At 37.6% G+C, this 16,986-nt stretch overlaps 1 protein-coding gene across 4 annotated transcripts in view; it reads left to right on the top strand.

Moving 5' to 3' along the window:
- Positions 1 to 16,986, top strand: part of NRXN3 (neurexin 3) — a gene marked incomplete at both ends in the record, with an annotated part of 967,932 nt that overhangs the window by 707,644 nt on the left and 243,302 nt on the right. For all 4 annotated transcript variants that reach the window (XM_080345007.1, XM_080345009.1, XM_080345010.1 and 1 more), the window contains one exon: positions 8,210 to 8,391. In XM_080345007.1, the coding sequence (XP_080201133.1) occupies positions 8,210 to 8,391 (182 nt within the window). The remainder of the gene's footprint in view (positions 1 to 8,209; positions 8,392 to 16,986) is intronic.

Raw genomic sequence — 16,986 nt, 5'->3', positions numbered from 1 at the left:
GAGCTACTTTTTCATTATGTGACCAAATAATGATGCTTCCTGCTGCAGCAAATTTTATCTCCTTACTGAGTTTCTGCAGATGTATACCCAACCTCTTCTCACTTGGTTTCGTGCCAGTATTCTAACCTGCATTCCTTTACTACTGCCTTTTCTGATGATGGAAATAGTAAATGAACTGCCTAGTCTAGGTGCAATGATATAAAGGTCACTTTTTTTTTATTTTTCTGGGTTTGTCAGAACTTCCACCTTTTCTTATTGAGAGTTGGTGGCAATTTTTGAATGTCTGCATAAACTATCAGGTCTCCATTATTTGATTACCACTTCAAAGGGCTGCTGATTGAAGGGCTGTTAATTACAGATGCTACCAAGGTTTTCTTCCTGATGTGAATTTGGTCTTGCTTTGCTCATGTAACCTGTGATCATGTACAATGGCGTTACTGATTCCATCATTTGACAATATTACTTCTTGAAAATAACCTACATTTCATTTTCCTGCCAAGAAAGAAGAGCAAAATGCCATCATCACAAATTTTCCTGTGGTTGAACTGATAGCTTCTTGTTAGAGAGTAGAAGGTTATGATTATTAATAAACGTAGTAGGACCTTTACACCAACATATGAAATACACTGAGAGACTCATCAAGACTACTGGACTAAGCAGAAAATATATTAGGTTGGTGCAAAAGTAGTTGCAGTTTTGGACTGTAAATTTTAACTCATTATAACTAAGCTCAAACACATCTTTATTAATCAAAATAGAAGCCATTACAATCAACACATTTTTGCCAATGAGAAATAAGTTTGTTTACTCCTGTAGTGCAAAAGCCCACGCTTCAAGATTTGACAAACTCTTTGAAAGCATTTCCTGCATCCTGCTGGTTGTGTTTTCCATCCAAAAAGTTGTTGAGATGCTTGAAGAAGTGGTTGGTTGACGAGAGGTCATGTTAATATGGTAGATGAGGCAAAACTTCTTAGCCTGATTCATTCAACTTTTGAAGCATTGGTTGTGCGACATGTGGTTGGGCATTGTCATGGAGAATTGGGCCTTTTCTGTTGACCAGTGCCAGCTGCAGGCATTGCAGTTTTCAGTGCATCTCATCGATTTAATGAGCATACTTCTCAGCTGAAATGGTTTTGCTGAGATTCAGAAAGCTGTAGTGGATCAGATCGGCAGCAGACCACCAGACAGTGACCATGACCTTTTTTTTGATTCACGTTTGGCTTTGGGAAGTGCTGTGGAGGTTTTTCTTGGTCCAGCAACTGGCCTGGTCATCACCACTTGTCATCGGGTGTCACATAAAATCCACTTTTTTCACATGTTGCAATCCAATTGAGGAAAGGTTTGTCATTGTTTTTGTGTAGAATAAGAGAAGATGATACTTCAAAATGACAATTTTAAAAAATTTTCAGTCAGCTCATGAGGCACCAATTTCTCAAGCTTTTTCACCTTTTCAACTTGCTTCAAATGTCAAATGACCAAAGAATGGTCGACGTTGAGCTCTTCAGCAACTTCTCATGTAGTTTTAAGAGGATCAGCTTTGATGATTGCTCTCAATTGGTGGCTGTCAACTTCCGATGGCCAGCTGCTATGCTCTTCATCTTAAAGGCTCTCATCTCCTTTGCAAAACTTCTTGAACCACTGCTGCACTGTATGTTCATTAGCAGTTCCTGGGTCAAATGCATTATTGATGTTGCAAATTGTCTCTGCTGCTTTATGACCCATTTTGAACTAGAATAAGAAAATCGCTTGAATTTTCTTTTTGTCTAACATCATTTCCATAGTCTAAAATAAATATAAAGAGCAAGTAATGAGTCAGTAGCAAAAAAACATAAAGTGAGAAAAGCACATTAAAATTATGTATCACATAACCACCTTTATTTAAGAATATATTCCAACATCAAATGACAAATTTCAACAATGCAAAAAATGCAATTTGTTTTGCACCAGCCTAATAATAGGACCATAAAGTAGGCACAAAATGAGGGAAGGGGGGCAGAGATCCAAGAAAAAAAAAAAAACAAGCAATGGACAAGGAAAATGCAATTGGGTTCTTCTATTTGTATACTTTCAAGTCTTTGTCTTTAAAAGGTGGCTGTCTCCCATTTCTTCCCCAAGGACTGTAAAAATGTTTCCAGTCCTTTTAAAAAATGTTAAGGAGTAAAACAATGTCAATACTCTAAGAATGAAAGAATTGTATACAGGAGAATAAAGACATAATAATTGAGGGAAAGGCATATGCCTTGTCTTCTATGTTATTTTAGGTTGGAAGATGTTATCATTACTTTTACAGACCTCTTTTTTTTTTTTTTTGGTGAATTACCACCACAATCAGGATATTTGTGTTGTGTGATGAGTGGCAGGGGGCTGCAGAGCACCCAGTGTGGGAGGAGGCTGTTAACTGCCCTGTGAGGTCACAGACAGCTCTGACACGGGTGAGAACAACCCACCATGTGCTAGAACTTCAACCTGTCAAAGGAGCACATGCTGTTGCTTCTTAGACACGTGTAAGAAAGGGCAATAGCTACTGGGAGCAGCAGGCACAGGAGGTTGGATGGGAGGGTTCATGGGAGCATGCATGAAGGGGGAAGGCATGTGAGGAGCCACCAAAGGAGAAACGGGAAGGGACACGGAAGGAGGTTCAGGGAGAAGCACGTGGAAGGGGACATCGCCGGGGGCATGCTGGAGATGCACTGTTTTGGTGTTGTATGAGGCATGCCTCTGAGGAGACTGCAGCACAGGTTAGGGACACCCTGAGGGACTGGGGCCTATGGGTGACCTGTGCCAGAGCAGGGACACTCCTGAGGGGCTGGGGCCAGTGGAGGGACCCACGCAGGGTCAGGAACACCCCTGAGGAGGTGCAGCTCATGGATAACCCATGCTGGAGCAAAGAAAGTGAATAAGAGTCAAGAAATGGTGCAAAGAAACCTCTGTGCTCTGGCCCCTGTCTCCTGCTCTGTTGTCTCCCTAGAGCTCAGAGGGAGATGAGACTAGGAAGGGGGACAAGAGCTGGTTGACTGCAGCTGAGCCTGGGGAAGGAAAGGAACTTTCCCTAAGTGTTTGTTTAGTTGTTTGTTGTCTTTGTTTCCCAATGCCTGAATCAGTAATTAAAAGTTTATGTTAATTGTCCATACAACCAATTAAGTGAGAGTACCCCAGCTGAGTTTGTTTTGCCCATGACAATGTTGTCATGAAGGGATGCAGGACCCTGGTCATAAATATTGGTTTTAAGTAATTATTGCAATTTTTAAATTTGCCTGGGTTCCTCATAATTTTCATCTTAAAGATATTTCATAGTTGTAAAAATCTGAACTGCAGCATTTATAGTATTTTAAACTTGTACTTAGATCACAGTGCACAGTTGCTGCATGTAACCCTTCAATGTATAAACAGTGTTGTACAATAATAACTGCCAAATGTTGCATTTTCCAGGCCACAGGGAAATTACTGTGTGTGCTGTGCTGTAGCTGAGGCAAAATGGGCTGTTGATGGCTTAGTAGATGCAAATAGAGGATTTGTAATAGAACATTTAATGTGGAAAGATTCACAGGATCCCTAAGACACAAGAGAAGTTATATCTTGTGCAGATGTGACAGACTTGTTTTCTGCTAATTTACAGGATTAGTTTTAGGAAGGATATAGCCGCTGCAGTTGTACTGTGATGATTGAAGGATGCTTTTCCTTAAGATAGGTTTTTGAAGTCTTTGGATGATGATGAAGAAACAATGAAAACTGATTTTAAATTGTAGTTGTTGGTGCCAACTTCAACTAAATGTTTTTTAGCACAATACACTAGGAGGCTTTATTTGCTGTAGCTTATAACATTGCTTATAACTTTTCTGTTAGGAATTTTTCATGAGAAGTGTTTGCCTCAAACTATTTTGTTCTGTCTGAAACTGAATAATCTAACAACTCTGTCCATGAATAGAGCTAGCAACTACATAATTTGACTAAGCTAGATATGCAGACTTTAAATAACAGCATTGTCATGTGTGTTGCAACATATCCATCTCTCTGATGTTTAAATCTCTGAACACCAAAGTTACAGTTACAAGTTGTGTCATTTCTAGGAGAAGTCAGCTGTCTCTCTGCCAAACTACCAGTTTATGAGTTTATAAACTTTGTGTATGTTAAACATGTAATGGCATCCTAGTATCTTAAATCTGTAGGGAGTCTTCCCTCGCCATGTATTTCTTCACTGCTTTGAGCTCCCGATACTGACCAAATTCTGCATGCAGCATCCCAGTACTGTAGCTGAACGTATTTTGTTTGGTGCAGTAAATCTGGCTGAGGGCACTATGAGAAGTGAGGTTTCTCACAGCTTACTGGGGAAATATTTTTGTGTATTCATATCTTTGATTTTATTTTTTTCTTCTTTGTTTTGCACAATATAGGTTGAAGTTTGTCTTATATAGTTGAAGTGGTGAAACACTGTAACAGTAAATGCAATTGAATTAATCAGTCTCTCAGACTTTTCTATTTTCAGGGCACAGTTGGTGTTGTATTTATTAGAAGGAGGCACATGACTAAACCTTGAACAATGAGGAAAAACTAAATATCAAGTGGCTGCTCATTAACAGTGTGTTATTCATTGTCTGTCTTGAATAGAAAGTATCTTGGAAAAAAATATGTGCTCTTGTATAATAAAGAGGTCTGTAACAAAACTTAGGTGCAATGAGAAGATCTCAAGTTGAATAGACTTTCATCAACTTTTTTTTTAACTGAGTTCTTCACTTGATTAGTCTACAATTCTCTGCAACACTACAAAGGAAGGATAGTTATTGATCTAAGACTGGAAGGGAGTGCTGGAGGTGAACTAGTCCAACTAGCTCACTCACACCAACTTAAAGCAAGGACAACTGAATAGAATTATTCAGGCCTATGTCAGGTTCTGCTAGAGCGGTACTTCTACTGTTTGTCTTGTTCAATTCTTTTGGAGTTTGAAACTCCATAAACTCATGGTTCCTGCAGTCAAACAGAAGCATTTAAGTCAAGTGTGGTTTTTGTAGGTTTATTTTTTTGTTTGTTTTTTAATGCAATCACAGTGTGGTAGTAACTCTTGTTATCCCTCCTCTTCTACTTTTACTTGATGTTTGCACTTTTTGTTTTCAGACTGCAGTGACTATTTTGTTCATAATTTGGGAAAAGAGGTAGTACTGGCACAATGTTAATATGCCATCTCTTTCCAAACAAGGCAATGAGTATCCTGTACATTCTCAAAAAGGAGGGGAAGAAACATTGATGTACCCAACAAATTGTTGTGTATTCAGCCTACACACAGGTAAAGCAAGTGGCCCAGATAATTCTGTTCTGGACAACAAGGAAACAACTGCTGGCCCCGGGCTTCTGTTAACAAGTTAATTTGGGCGGTGCTGCTCTGGTTGTTGCATCTGAATGATCCTTGTGCACAAACCCAAAGTACTGAATGTATTCAAGTTAGGCCTAGAAGCAAAATCTGTGTTCTGTGAGGAAAAAATGAGCTCCGTTAAGCAGTTAAGTCCCATGACAGGCCTATGAAGACATAATTGGTTCTAATTGGTACTTGTAGGTGCACTGACATGCTCTACCTGCAGCCAAATCGCTTTTACAGAGGCAAAGAAATCATCTGTCTTCGTAAATAATGAAGAACTTTCTTCCAAGCTTGTCCCTGCTGTTGAAGGGCCTGATAACCAGTACATAGAAAAGGAGGAGAAGATTGTAATTCAAGTGAGAATGATTTTTGGAAAGGGAGTTTTAATCTATGAAGCCATTAACAACGAGCAAACTCATCTTGTTTTGCTTACCATGTTGCTATACCTTGTTTTAGTCTGTAATGCAAATACACACAACTTCTAGAAAAAAATGGATAAACTGAAGGAGGACCTTTGTAACGTAGTCTATAGCAGGCTGTTGGTATACCTGTGCCTCGAGGGAAGGCATAGATAATTCACTACCCAGTTATTTCCAACTATTTCTCTAACCAAGAGGTTATAGATACAGTTGGGGATGTGTTTAAACAAACAGACAAACAAAACCCTTTCTACATGTTTTGCAATAGCTGTGCAAAATTGAGTTTAAAGCTGAATTAGGAGATAGAGTTTATTCTTGTAACATGGATCTTTCTGAAACAACATGTGCACAGCTCTAAAATGTCAGTGTGCTCTTCTGTTAGTTCAGAAATATGAGTGAAATTTCCTATCTGGCCCTGACTTCAGATACATTTGCTTGAATTTACTGAGGGCAAGTTTGGGTGGGTATGCACAGACCTGGAAGGAAGGAAGGAAGGAAGGAAGGAAGGAAACGTGAATTCATTTTCATTCTCATTGTGTCAACTGTTCACAAATCATGTCCTTTCTGTGTGCCTGAGATGCTGATGTCTGTTTTGATAATGTGTGCTGAGATGTCTAGAGAGAGCTTCTTAAGTGAGAGTGAAGTGTATCAATTATTTCTACTAATGTGTAGTATTTGTTTGGAATTCAGGTCATAAAGAGCTTTAGTGGAGCTGCAGCTTTGTAGGCAAGTGTAGAAGTTACACATATATGATGTCATCTATTTCTGTATCTAACTATGTTTTCTCTGTTCCCGGTTGCTTGATACCTGATGCTGGTTGGTATATGGTGGGGAAAAAAAAAAACCCAGACATAATCAGTTGTAGTTTCAATTGGATTAGAAAATGTACCCAGTAATTGCCTGTACTTTCTACAGCTATTTCATCCCTGATGTAGTAATGGGAGATGGTTTTCTTTGCTTACTATTCTGTAGCTTGTGACCCATTGTAATAGTGCTCAGAAAATGAGGTGCAGTAAGTGGCTGAAGCATTAAGAAGTGTTCTTCCTGGCCTGTCTGTAGATTTGCGTCTATGACAGCAATTTTAGCCATATTCTCCAAGAAGCTCAAGGCTGGTTTTATAACTGCTGAGTTATAAAATCCTGCTTCTAACTCAGACTGTTGAGTACAAGTCAGAATGTGAACTCCAAACACTTTCATTTCTCAGCTTCCTCATCTGCAACAGTATTTCCTCACTTGTATGTCTGTCTTGCTCAGATGGCCCTTGTGAATGTAGGAGGACAGTGCTCAGCTTTGGAGAGTTGTTGTCCTTAAAAAAACAAGGGCAAGGAAGAAATTCCCAGGCTCACTGTAAAGACAAACAATCCTGGAAATATGTGGACTAGACATCCAAAAGCCTTAAGAAGTGTTGAGGAAAAGATAGTTTTGTACTATGTGTGAATAGTCCACCCTTAAGGAGACCTGCCACATACTCTCTTTGAATCCCCATATAATATTGAATCCCATGCTTCTGAAACAGATGTATCTTGTTTTGGTTTTTTTTTTCCCTGAAAAGCAGTGTCTTATCTGGTATTGTCTGGGAACTTAGTGCTAATTAAATCCTTCATTTTTTATAAGCTCTTCACTTATCTTTGTCTTAAATGCTGCTTGTCTTTATTTAGGAAATAATAGAATATACTTTATCATGTTGTATACAGAGTAAATGTATTGAGTGATTTACACCTTAAGAGGAAACTTGCTTATTTGTTTGCAGTTCTCCTGCTGTGAAGTGTGTAGGAAGATGAGGATGTTCTGAATAACATACATGCACATTTAGATTACTCTCTGGAGGTGTTTGTGAGTCTTGAGTCCATGCTCATCTGAAGGATGAACTTTCCATAAGGAGGAAATTAGATTGTTTGTTACAGAGTCTAATGATGCAAGGCTAATGGTGAAGGAACAGATACGTTTTATCTGAATAAAAAGCTATTTCACCTTCATGTCTCCTTCCATCAGAAAAAGTGTCTAGCAGTCCAGAGCCATTGGTGTATGAAGTAAAACTTGCAGTTTTTTAGAAGGAAGAATACATGTGAGAATTTGGGGAGGGCAGTCTAAAGCACCATTTCATGTGTCTTATAACACATGTAGTATCAATTCCAATATCAAAGAGAGCTGACAATGTCATTTGTCATGAAATAGAAGGATTTCAGTACATGTTGTCCTTTTCTGTTACCTGTGTGAGTCTGGAAATACAAATTGCCATCATCCACTCAGTTTTCCTGGAGCCTCCTCTCTGTGCTATCAGTAGCCTGGCCAGCAGGAGGCATTAATTTCACGCCATTAACTAATGAGATCATGTGCTTGTTATATTTTTCCTCTTGGATGTCATAACATTGTTACCAGAGTTGGCAAATAAGTAACTGAAATGTGTAACTAATAGTGTTTCCTTTTTGTTTTTGTTTTGTAGCTGGTGCCACCTATATATTTGGGAAGAGTGGAGGTCTCATACTGTACACCTGGCCAGCTAATGACCGACCAAGCACAAGGACAGACCGTCTTGCTGTGGGCTTCAGCACAACAGTGAAGGATGGCATTCTCGTTCGGATTGACAGTGCCCCTGGACTTGGTGATTTTCTGCAGCTGCACATAGTGAGTACAAATAGGCTTATCTCTATGCCAGACCTGGGTTTCTCTTAACTGAATATGCATTTGAAGAATTACTGTTACTCTAAATAGCACATGTCATACTCTGGCTTTCTGTATCTTCAGCACTCATCAAATTAACTGGTCTTAGGTTATTCTTTAAGATTTTTGTGGAATTACTGACTGGGATGCACAGGGAACCAAGTCCTGGTGCCAGAAAAAAAGGGGACAGGGAGGCAACAAGCCAAACAAACAAAACCTGATGAGATTCAATAGCAGTAGGATTTATTAAACAGTTGTAGAAATATTTGTGGTAGTGCTAATTTGCTGTGGTATATGCATAGTCATGAATACAGCTGAATTTATGGTGCAGAGTATTACTTATTCTCTGAAATTAAAGAATGAAATGATTTGGTGGTGGTGTTTTTCCTCAGTGAGAAAGTTAGGTGACTTTCTGAAGAGATCTTCAAGTTGATACAACTGTTGCTTGCTTTAGCAGGGTGGTTCAAAATAACAAGAATTTTATATTTTTAGAACAACATGGCTTTGCAAGAAGAAAATAGACTTTTTTTTTTTTTTTGAGAACAAATATTATAGGGAAACTTGAGTGAAGATGGCCTTAAAGAGAGTCAAATTCTTTGAGAAAATGAGAAGCCCAGAATTAGAAACTCTTGGAATTTGTGCTTTGGAATATGTGATGCTCTGAGAGTAGGAGGAGAGGTAGTTTGCTTTGTTTCCTTTGCAAACAAAGTAGCCAAAAATTTTCTTCAAGGTAGAAGCTCGTCATGTTGCTCAGTGCTCAGATTATTTCCGACATTTTATGCATTAATTTATGGTGGACAGGGAATGGGCCATTTACAGTTGTTGAATGACCTGGGGAGTTGTTGACATTTCACAGAAACTTGAAGATAGGAGTAAGCAGGAGGAATGCCAGGGGCCAAAACAGACCTAATGCGAATGACTGAGGGTCTTAATCTGCTGCTGGAGTTTGCCACATTCAGAATTATGATGAAGCACTGGGTATGTTGCAGAGGGATTTTGAAACAAGGGTCAGGGCTAGTACTCATTGGCAGCATTTTAAGTGGTTTTATTTTGGATTTTATTGTAAAATTCAGATTTGTTTGAATGGGTTAGAATATGGCCTTGATTCATCAGACAGTCACCAATTCTGTTTTCTCTCAAAATATTTAATTTGTTTTTTGTGCTTGAATGAAAGATTTTTTTTTTTTTCCCTTAAGGAAAACACATTTTCTTGCTCTCTTAAAAACAAAATGAAACCCATAAGACTTTGTAGAACTGAACAATGTTAAGGCTAATGGGTTGTAATTCCATAACTCACTTTAAGTGGTTGAATATGTTTGAGCAAGCAAATGTTTACTCTTCAGACATTGTTATGTGTAAAATTCTGTCACTTAGCTGGAGAGCTGTATGCCCACCATGTGAGGAGAGGGGCAGAGATATGAATTTGTTCAGTCTTAGCAAAAGAAATCTAAGATGGGATCTTGTTGCTCTTGGCTGCCTAATGGAATGTTACAGAGACAATGGAAGTCAGGCTCTTATTTGAGGTAGTCAGTGGAAGTGAGAGAGGAAACAGACACAAGTACTAAAATGAAAATTTTAATCCTGTTTTAAGACAAGAACTTGCACAATGAGACTTTTCAGCATTGATGATGAAGACACATGGCTTTTCTCTGTGCCTTGATCTCAAATATTATCAACTGTACCTGTAAAACTGAGTCCAACTGAACTTTTTATGAGTGTTTTTTTTAACATTATAACAAATTTTGCTAGATAGATTGAAACAAAACAAACAAATTGAACCTGAGGTGTAAGCATTCATAGAATCAAACCAAACAAACAACAACAAAACCCAACACACACAAACACCAAACATGACTTTCTAGCCAGTTTTGGAAAGGAATGGAATGAAAGCTTCTCTACTTTCTCCCAACATATTTTGTTGAAACTGCTCTGAACGGCATGTTGCTAATTTCAGATTGTTTCAGATGTCTAAATCAAAGCTATTAATTGTTGTTGATATTGATGCTAAAAGTTCTGTTGAGTGCTTCCTGTGTAGTTTGTCCAATTTTATTCCTGAAGATGTTCGCTAGCAGCAAATGTAGAACTAGTTCATCTTTAATTTCTTTCTTGCTTTTGTGGTCAGGATGGATTAGGAGGATTTGCCAGTCATTCATGAGGAGCAAAGGCATGCTGCTGTGCTCTTCTGGGTATGGTATTACTGTTCATTCCATACATCACTGACTCTACCTAAATATTCACATAAAGAATGTAGTCAGAGATTCATGCCGTTATACACAATAGAAAAGTTGAAGAGGAACTTTTAAAGCGTTATTGGCTTCTTGAATGTCTGTAAGACTTTGTTATCTCTGGTTTATGGTTCAAAGTCACAGAAGTGAGCTTACATCAGAATTATTTTGGAAAAAGTTGAAATCAGAAATGAAAGGTGAATCTTGAAATGACACTTAAAATGCAAGACTGTATAGGACTTCTTAGCAAAATGCATGCAAGCTTTCCATGAGACCAAGATCTTTCATAGCTAACTGAAAACTACTGCATGCTTTGTGCTGTCATGTTCAAAGACTCTGTCCGTCTTCTTTTCTTCAAAATCTTGTCCTTCCATTAGACCATATTCAAGTGTAAAGAGAAAAAAGGCAGCATGGATCAACTAATAATAGAAATATGGGAGAAATAACTTTGTAGATCAGAGCTATGAAAGCAGATTAAACTGATAATAAAATAAAGCTTTAAAATGAAAATGCTTAAACCATAAAGCAAATGTTAGGAGAAAGAGGAAATAGGTATTCAAACAAGGAGACCAACACTAATGTATTTTATTTTATGTATATTAAGCAACTTGACTTTTCCAGGAGCAATTCTATTCAATAATAATAATAATAACAATAAGGAAACTGACAGGGATTTTCCTGGATGAATATTGGGGAGGCCTCTTCTTCTGGGGCCTTTCTGGGTAGTCCAGCCATGGACTTTATTTTGGATGCTATTTGCTGGGTTCTGACATCCTTGCACTTCCCTGGGTGTTCTGTTGGTGATAACAGATGACACAAGCCACCTGGAGATCATTCTTTTTTAATGTGTACTACTAAAGTAAAATTCAATCCAGAAGTCATAGTGTATGCTATGGTTTATCAAGACTTGATACTATTTGAAAGCTTGTAAAAGTGGCTCATACTCTCCTAAGGAGTCTTTTTAATAGTTTACTTGCTTTTTTTGAGTATCATGTATGTTCATTATAATCTCTATTTGTAAAACTTAGAGTAAAAAACTAATACCCTATTAAAAAATTACACATTTGCATTTCCTTGTTTAATTTATGGCCATTCTGTTTGGATTAATTTTTTAATTATGAGTCTTTCAGATACTGTGGAAATGTATTGACTAAGGCATCTGTTTTATATGACAAAAAATTATAGCCTCAGAAACTACTTTCTCTTCTGATTTACAATGAAGTATAAACTGGCAGCCCTGTGAAAATGGATGGCATAGCATCCAGATCAATGTTGTATATGAAGCACAAGGTGTTTGTGTGAACAGACTGTAGCATGTGGAATGAGTGTTGTTACAGCATCAAATCCATCCTTATGAGATTTTTTTTTTTTCCTGACAATTCATTCAAAGTACCAAGTTCAAACTTGTACCAGAAAATTGCTTCCCACAATGGATTCTTAAAAGGCTACATGTGTGAGTTGTGGTTGAATGTTTCTATATGTTAATTCACTTTACACTACCACACCTATTTTGTGATTTAAAACATACAGAAGTCTTCATAGAAATCAAATGGGGAGAGGAAGACAGCTGCAGGTGATGATGGTTATCACTCTTGTCATGACTATGGAGTGAGAAATCACCCATCCATGTGCACTGCTTGGTTTATTCTGCAGTCTTTCATTTTTGATGTGTATTGTAAATTGTCATCTCACCTCTGGCTGTTCAGAATGGTATTGTGAGACCAGTCCAGATTCTGAATTGCTTGTAAAAAATAAACTCTAGGTTTGGGCAAAAATGTTAGTGATTTTGGGAAGAGTTTTGCTGAAGTAGACCCAAGCTGATGGGGATCCATCACTTAACACCAGGCTTCAGCTGAAGGCTGCAGGATTTGATGTAGAACATTCTGATTCTTAAACAATACGTAAGTCTTCCCTGAGTTACACATGGCATTGCTAAATGAGAGTGAGTACAAATGGAAGAAAATGTGTGTGTTCATTCTGCTAAATTTGTGCAGTTATGCTGTGATTGCCTAAAGTCTGTATTTGGATTTTATGGTTGTGGAGACAATTCTGGCTCCTCTGTACAAAGTCTCCTGGGGAGCAGATATAGAAGTGTCAGAAGAGTTGGAATCAGGAGAAGGATAACCACAAACAGTGTATGATGAACTGAATAGCTTAAGGGCTACACTGAGATAATAAATGGAGGCTAAATATAAAGCATTTTGTCTTTTACTCTTCTATAACCAAAATCACCTTGATGCAAAACATTTCAGCCTTTCTTCAGCCAAATTCAGAGTGGGCATTAAAAAGATTACATTTTTATACCCAAGAAAGTAGAAATAAGAGTGTTTCCTTAAGACTAGCCTGTTTTATTTTGCAGTATATGAAGAGAAGCTATAAGCCCTGAAAAAAGTGGGTGATCTGCTTTGATCTCCTGTCTTGTGTTTTGCTTATTTCATTATAGCTACCTTTACTGTCTTTATGGTTACAGCGTTCTCTTAGTTTGTGTTTCGCCATGTTAGACCTTCTTTTTTTTATTGTTGTATAGAACTCTTAGTTTGAGTTTGATTTTTTTGAATACAAATAATTTCACTCCACCGTATCTTGATCTTGTTTGCATTGATGTGCATTCAGAATAGTGGTATTGTTCTTGCTTTTTACAGGCATTAAACCAGTACAGAGTATTTGAGCTTGATACACTTCTTGGAGTACACCAGAAGTGGCTAAGCATCAGTGTCTCATAAATAATTATCAGTTCCAAAGTGTTTAATACCCACATGGCAAACATATAAGACTTCAGCATTGTTATTTTACCTGAAAGAGGTTATATCTAAATGAACCTCAAATTTGAGGTATGCATGTCAGTGGCTGTTTTGTCAGCTGATGTAAAATTGCCAAAGATATTCTTTTTTTCTTTTTAATGGAAGCATTCTATTTAAACAGTCAAGGATCCTGTCCCCAAATGCCCTCACTCTTTTCCTGTCCTTTTCTAAACTCTTTGGGTCTATGAAGTCCCATGTGTTTGTGAATGCTGCATTTATTATTCCCTAGAGCACAGAAGAATTAGTAAAGGAAAACTAATTTGAAAAAAGAAAATGGACCTTCAGTTTTCAAACCAGCTTTAAAATGTGTTATTGTTACTTATGTTTTTACTTTGAAAAGATAGTTAAGATCCATTTTTAATGTATTTTAATATTATTTAATAATATATTTTATTTATTACTATATTGTATTTAATATTATTAATATCATTTTAATATTATAATATATAACATATGCACATTATGTATATGAATAGTCCCTCTCTTTTTACCAACTAGCTCTCAGGAAGGAGTCTCTGTGGTATGAGATCACGAGTTAAGACTAAACCTTTGAAGCTTAAGGAGGTTCTCATTCTACTGTGCCTGTTTATGGCTGCACAATTTGGCATTATGCCCCATCAAGTTATGTCAGTGACTTTCTGAGCTTCATTCCTTGCTCTGTTGCCAGTGTCTACCAGGTGTATGAATGCATGGACATAGCCAAATGGTGTGGGCAATGGCGCACTGATGTCCTGTGGCTAAAGATGATGCATTTTAGATCCCTAGCTCCATTCACGCAGTGAGGAAGCTCAGTGCTTTGATACAGAGATTCATTAACTCCTCGCTCAGTGACAGTTTGTATGTAAATTTTAGTGCTTTTGCTGTTGTAATTGAAGGTTGTGAAGCTGATTAGAGATATGGAAAAAAGAGCTGGTCGGGCAATGTTAGCATGAATGGTAAAATTTCCAGTTGGACCACAATTTAGCCTGATTAGAGTCACAATCCTGAAAATAATATTGAGGCTTTGGCTCTGCAGAACAGGTGAATTCAGCTGGGCAACAAAGAGTGAAAATTAAGCATTGGAGGAGATAAAGGAAGAATCAATGGGAAGTTAAATTTTGTGAAACCTGGCTTAAAGATATGGGTTACTAAATACACTACCTTTGCTGATTTAGAAGAGAGCTTTGCTGTATCATCAAGGAAGCAGACTTCTACTTAAATGATCATGATATGGTACAGTGGACAGACTTAACAGCATTTTTCAGAATACATGCCTGCCAATTTTAGTGTTGTACATCTTGCAAAGTCAGACCCTGGTACTTCAGTTTAAGTGCAGAAATATAACATATGTTCCTATTACAAGCAAAAATCTTAATGAGCTTGCTTATGAAAGAGGCTCATCCCTAAATATGTACCCTCTGTTTAAAATACATTCTGGGGCTTGGAACTTGTTTGATTTGTGAAGGTTTGTCTTAGGATTTGTTGTGGTTCTATGAATTGCTATTAGATGTTAAATGATTAAATCTGAGTCACTCACAGCATCTATCCAAACACACCGTATGGCAGTAAATGTTTTATAATTGCTTGTACACTACATAAACAAATACTGTGTTTTGCTTAATAATTATTTACTGTCTCCTGTGACTATAATGTTTATGTAGAATATGTCACCTAGGGTATATTATATATTATAATTTCAGTAAAACTTGAGCTGAATTGCCTTTACTGTTTTGCAGTACTTCCTTTTACTATTTCATAACTAACAACTGAGATTTTCACGTTTTCACACAGTCTTGTCAGTGAGTGAGTAAACAAGGAAATCCTGTGACAGTTTTTGATGCTGAGAAAACTTAGATTTTTGCTTCTTAATGTTTTTTATTTTAAATACTAAATACAACAGAGTGAAGTAGTGTGGGATTTTTTTTCTGTCTGGGTTGAAGAAGGAATCATAGATTGGTTTCTATTAGAAGAGACCTTAAAGATCATTTAGTTCTAACCCACCTGCCATAGGCAGAGACACCTTCCCTAAACCAGGTTGCTCAAAGCCTCATCCAGCCTGGGTGTGAACACTTTCAGACTCACGCCTTCTCTGGGCAACCTGTTCCAGTGCCTCACTACCCAGATTGCTTCAGAAACCCACACAATCTCCAGTGAAATTATTTTCTTGAAATAATCAAGACCTGAAGAAGATAAGTGTGAGTATTGATTTAGTATTGATTCTGAAAGATACTAAAATCTTTTAAATTTGTAAACTCTAACAATTGGTAATATAGATTTTTGTCCTTTACAAGAAGCACCAAACTTACAAGCTTGTCCAGACTAACCATCTCCTCTATGCTTGCATAAATTGCACTAATAGATTCTAAATTAAGTCTTTTTGTAATTAAAGCCTTTATCACCTTCTCCATGTTTGCATCAAAAGAGTAAAACAAAATTCTTGATCTTCGTGTTAATGGATAGCAGCAGGGTAGGATAATAACTCACTGTGCATTCAGACATATAGAGTACTACTCAAAAGCAATTAAATGAGGGCAATTGTCAGTTTAATTTACCCCAGCTTGGTATCTGATGTAACCTTCTCATCAAAGGTTAACAACTGTTTGGTGCTACATCAACTAGAGTGAAATGAATTGTTTCTCTATTAAGCCTTCAGGAAGAACATCTTAAACAGAAACATATTATTGAATCTTACTAGAAAAATATAAACTTGATCTAATCCAAACTATGTTACACTTAAGTTTTAAGGGATTTCAAAACTGAGTGCAGGGAAAAGATAACGTGATCACTGATATTCAGCTGACTGAGATTAAAATGAGCTGTTCTAGAGAACATAAAAGACTAGTCCTGTACGGTTTTACATGGGAAATGAAAGGCAATGATGCCTTTTCCTGTTCTACCAGGACACTGCAGAGAGGATTTTGAGGAGAAAGTGCATTGAACTGGAGTTTGGCTGGCACTCCAACACCCCAGTGCTTACGACTTTCTCTGACCATACATTTTCAAGAAAGGGGCACAATTCTTATTCAGTAGCATTACCTTGACAGTTACTATCATGCCTAAAACATATATATGCATTTAGTTTTAAAACAGCTATGCAATCACAATACATCAAGATATTTCTTCGAAATGTACACATGAACATCCTTAGAGAATATTAAGTCCTTAGAGATTAAATGATGTAACATGTTAAATGATGTAGCTGTAGCTGTTGCCTCAGAATTTGAGATAGCTAGCTCTTAGACCTCAATAAAGCCTTTGACACTGTTTCCCACAGTATTCTGCTGGAGAAGCTGGCAGCTCATGGCCTGGATGGGTGTACTCTTCCCTGGGTAAAGAACTGCTTACATGGCTGAGCCGAAAGAGTTGTGGTGAAAGGAGTCAAATTCAGTTGGCGGCTGGTTGGTGGTGTTCCCTAGGGTTCAGTATTGGGGCCAGTTCAGTAATTTTGCAGACAACACCAAGTTGGGATGGAGTATTGATCTGCTTGAGGGTCAGAAGGCTCTGCAAAGGTATCTGGACTGGCTGGATCATTGGGCTGAGGCCAATTGTATGGG

This window comes from Nesoenas mayeri (genome assembly GCF_963082525.1).
Source record: "Nesoenas mayeri genome assembly, chromosome: 5".
Taxonomy (NCBI): domain Eukaryota; kingdom Metazoa; phylum Chordata; class Aves; order Columbiformes; family Columbidae; genus Nesoenas; species Nesoenas mayeri.
Note: the sequence above shows the minus strand (reverse complement) of the source record. Positions and strands in the feature narration are given on the sequence as shown.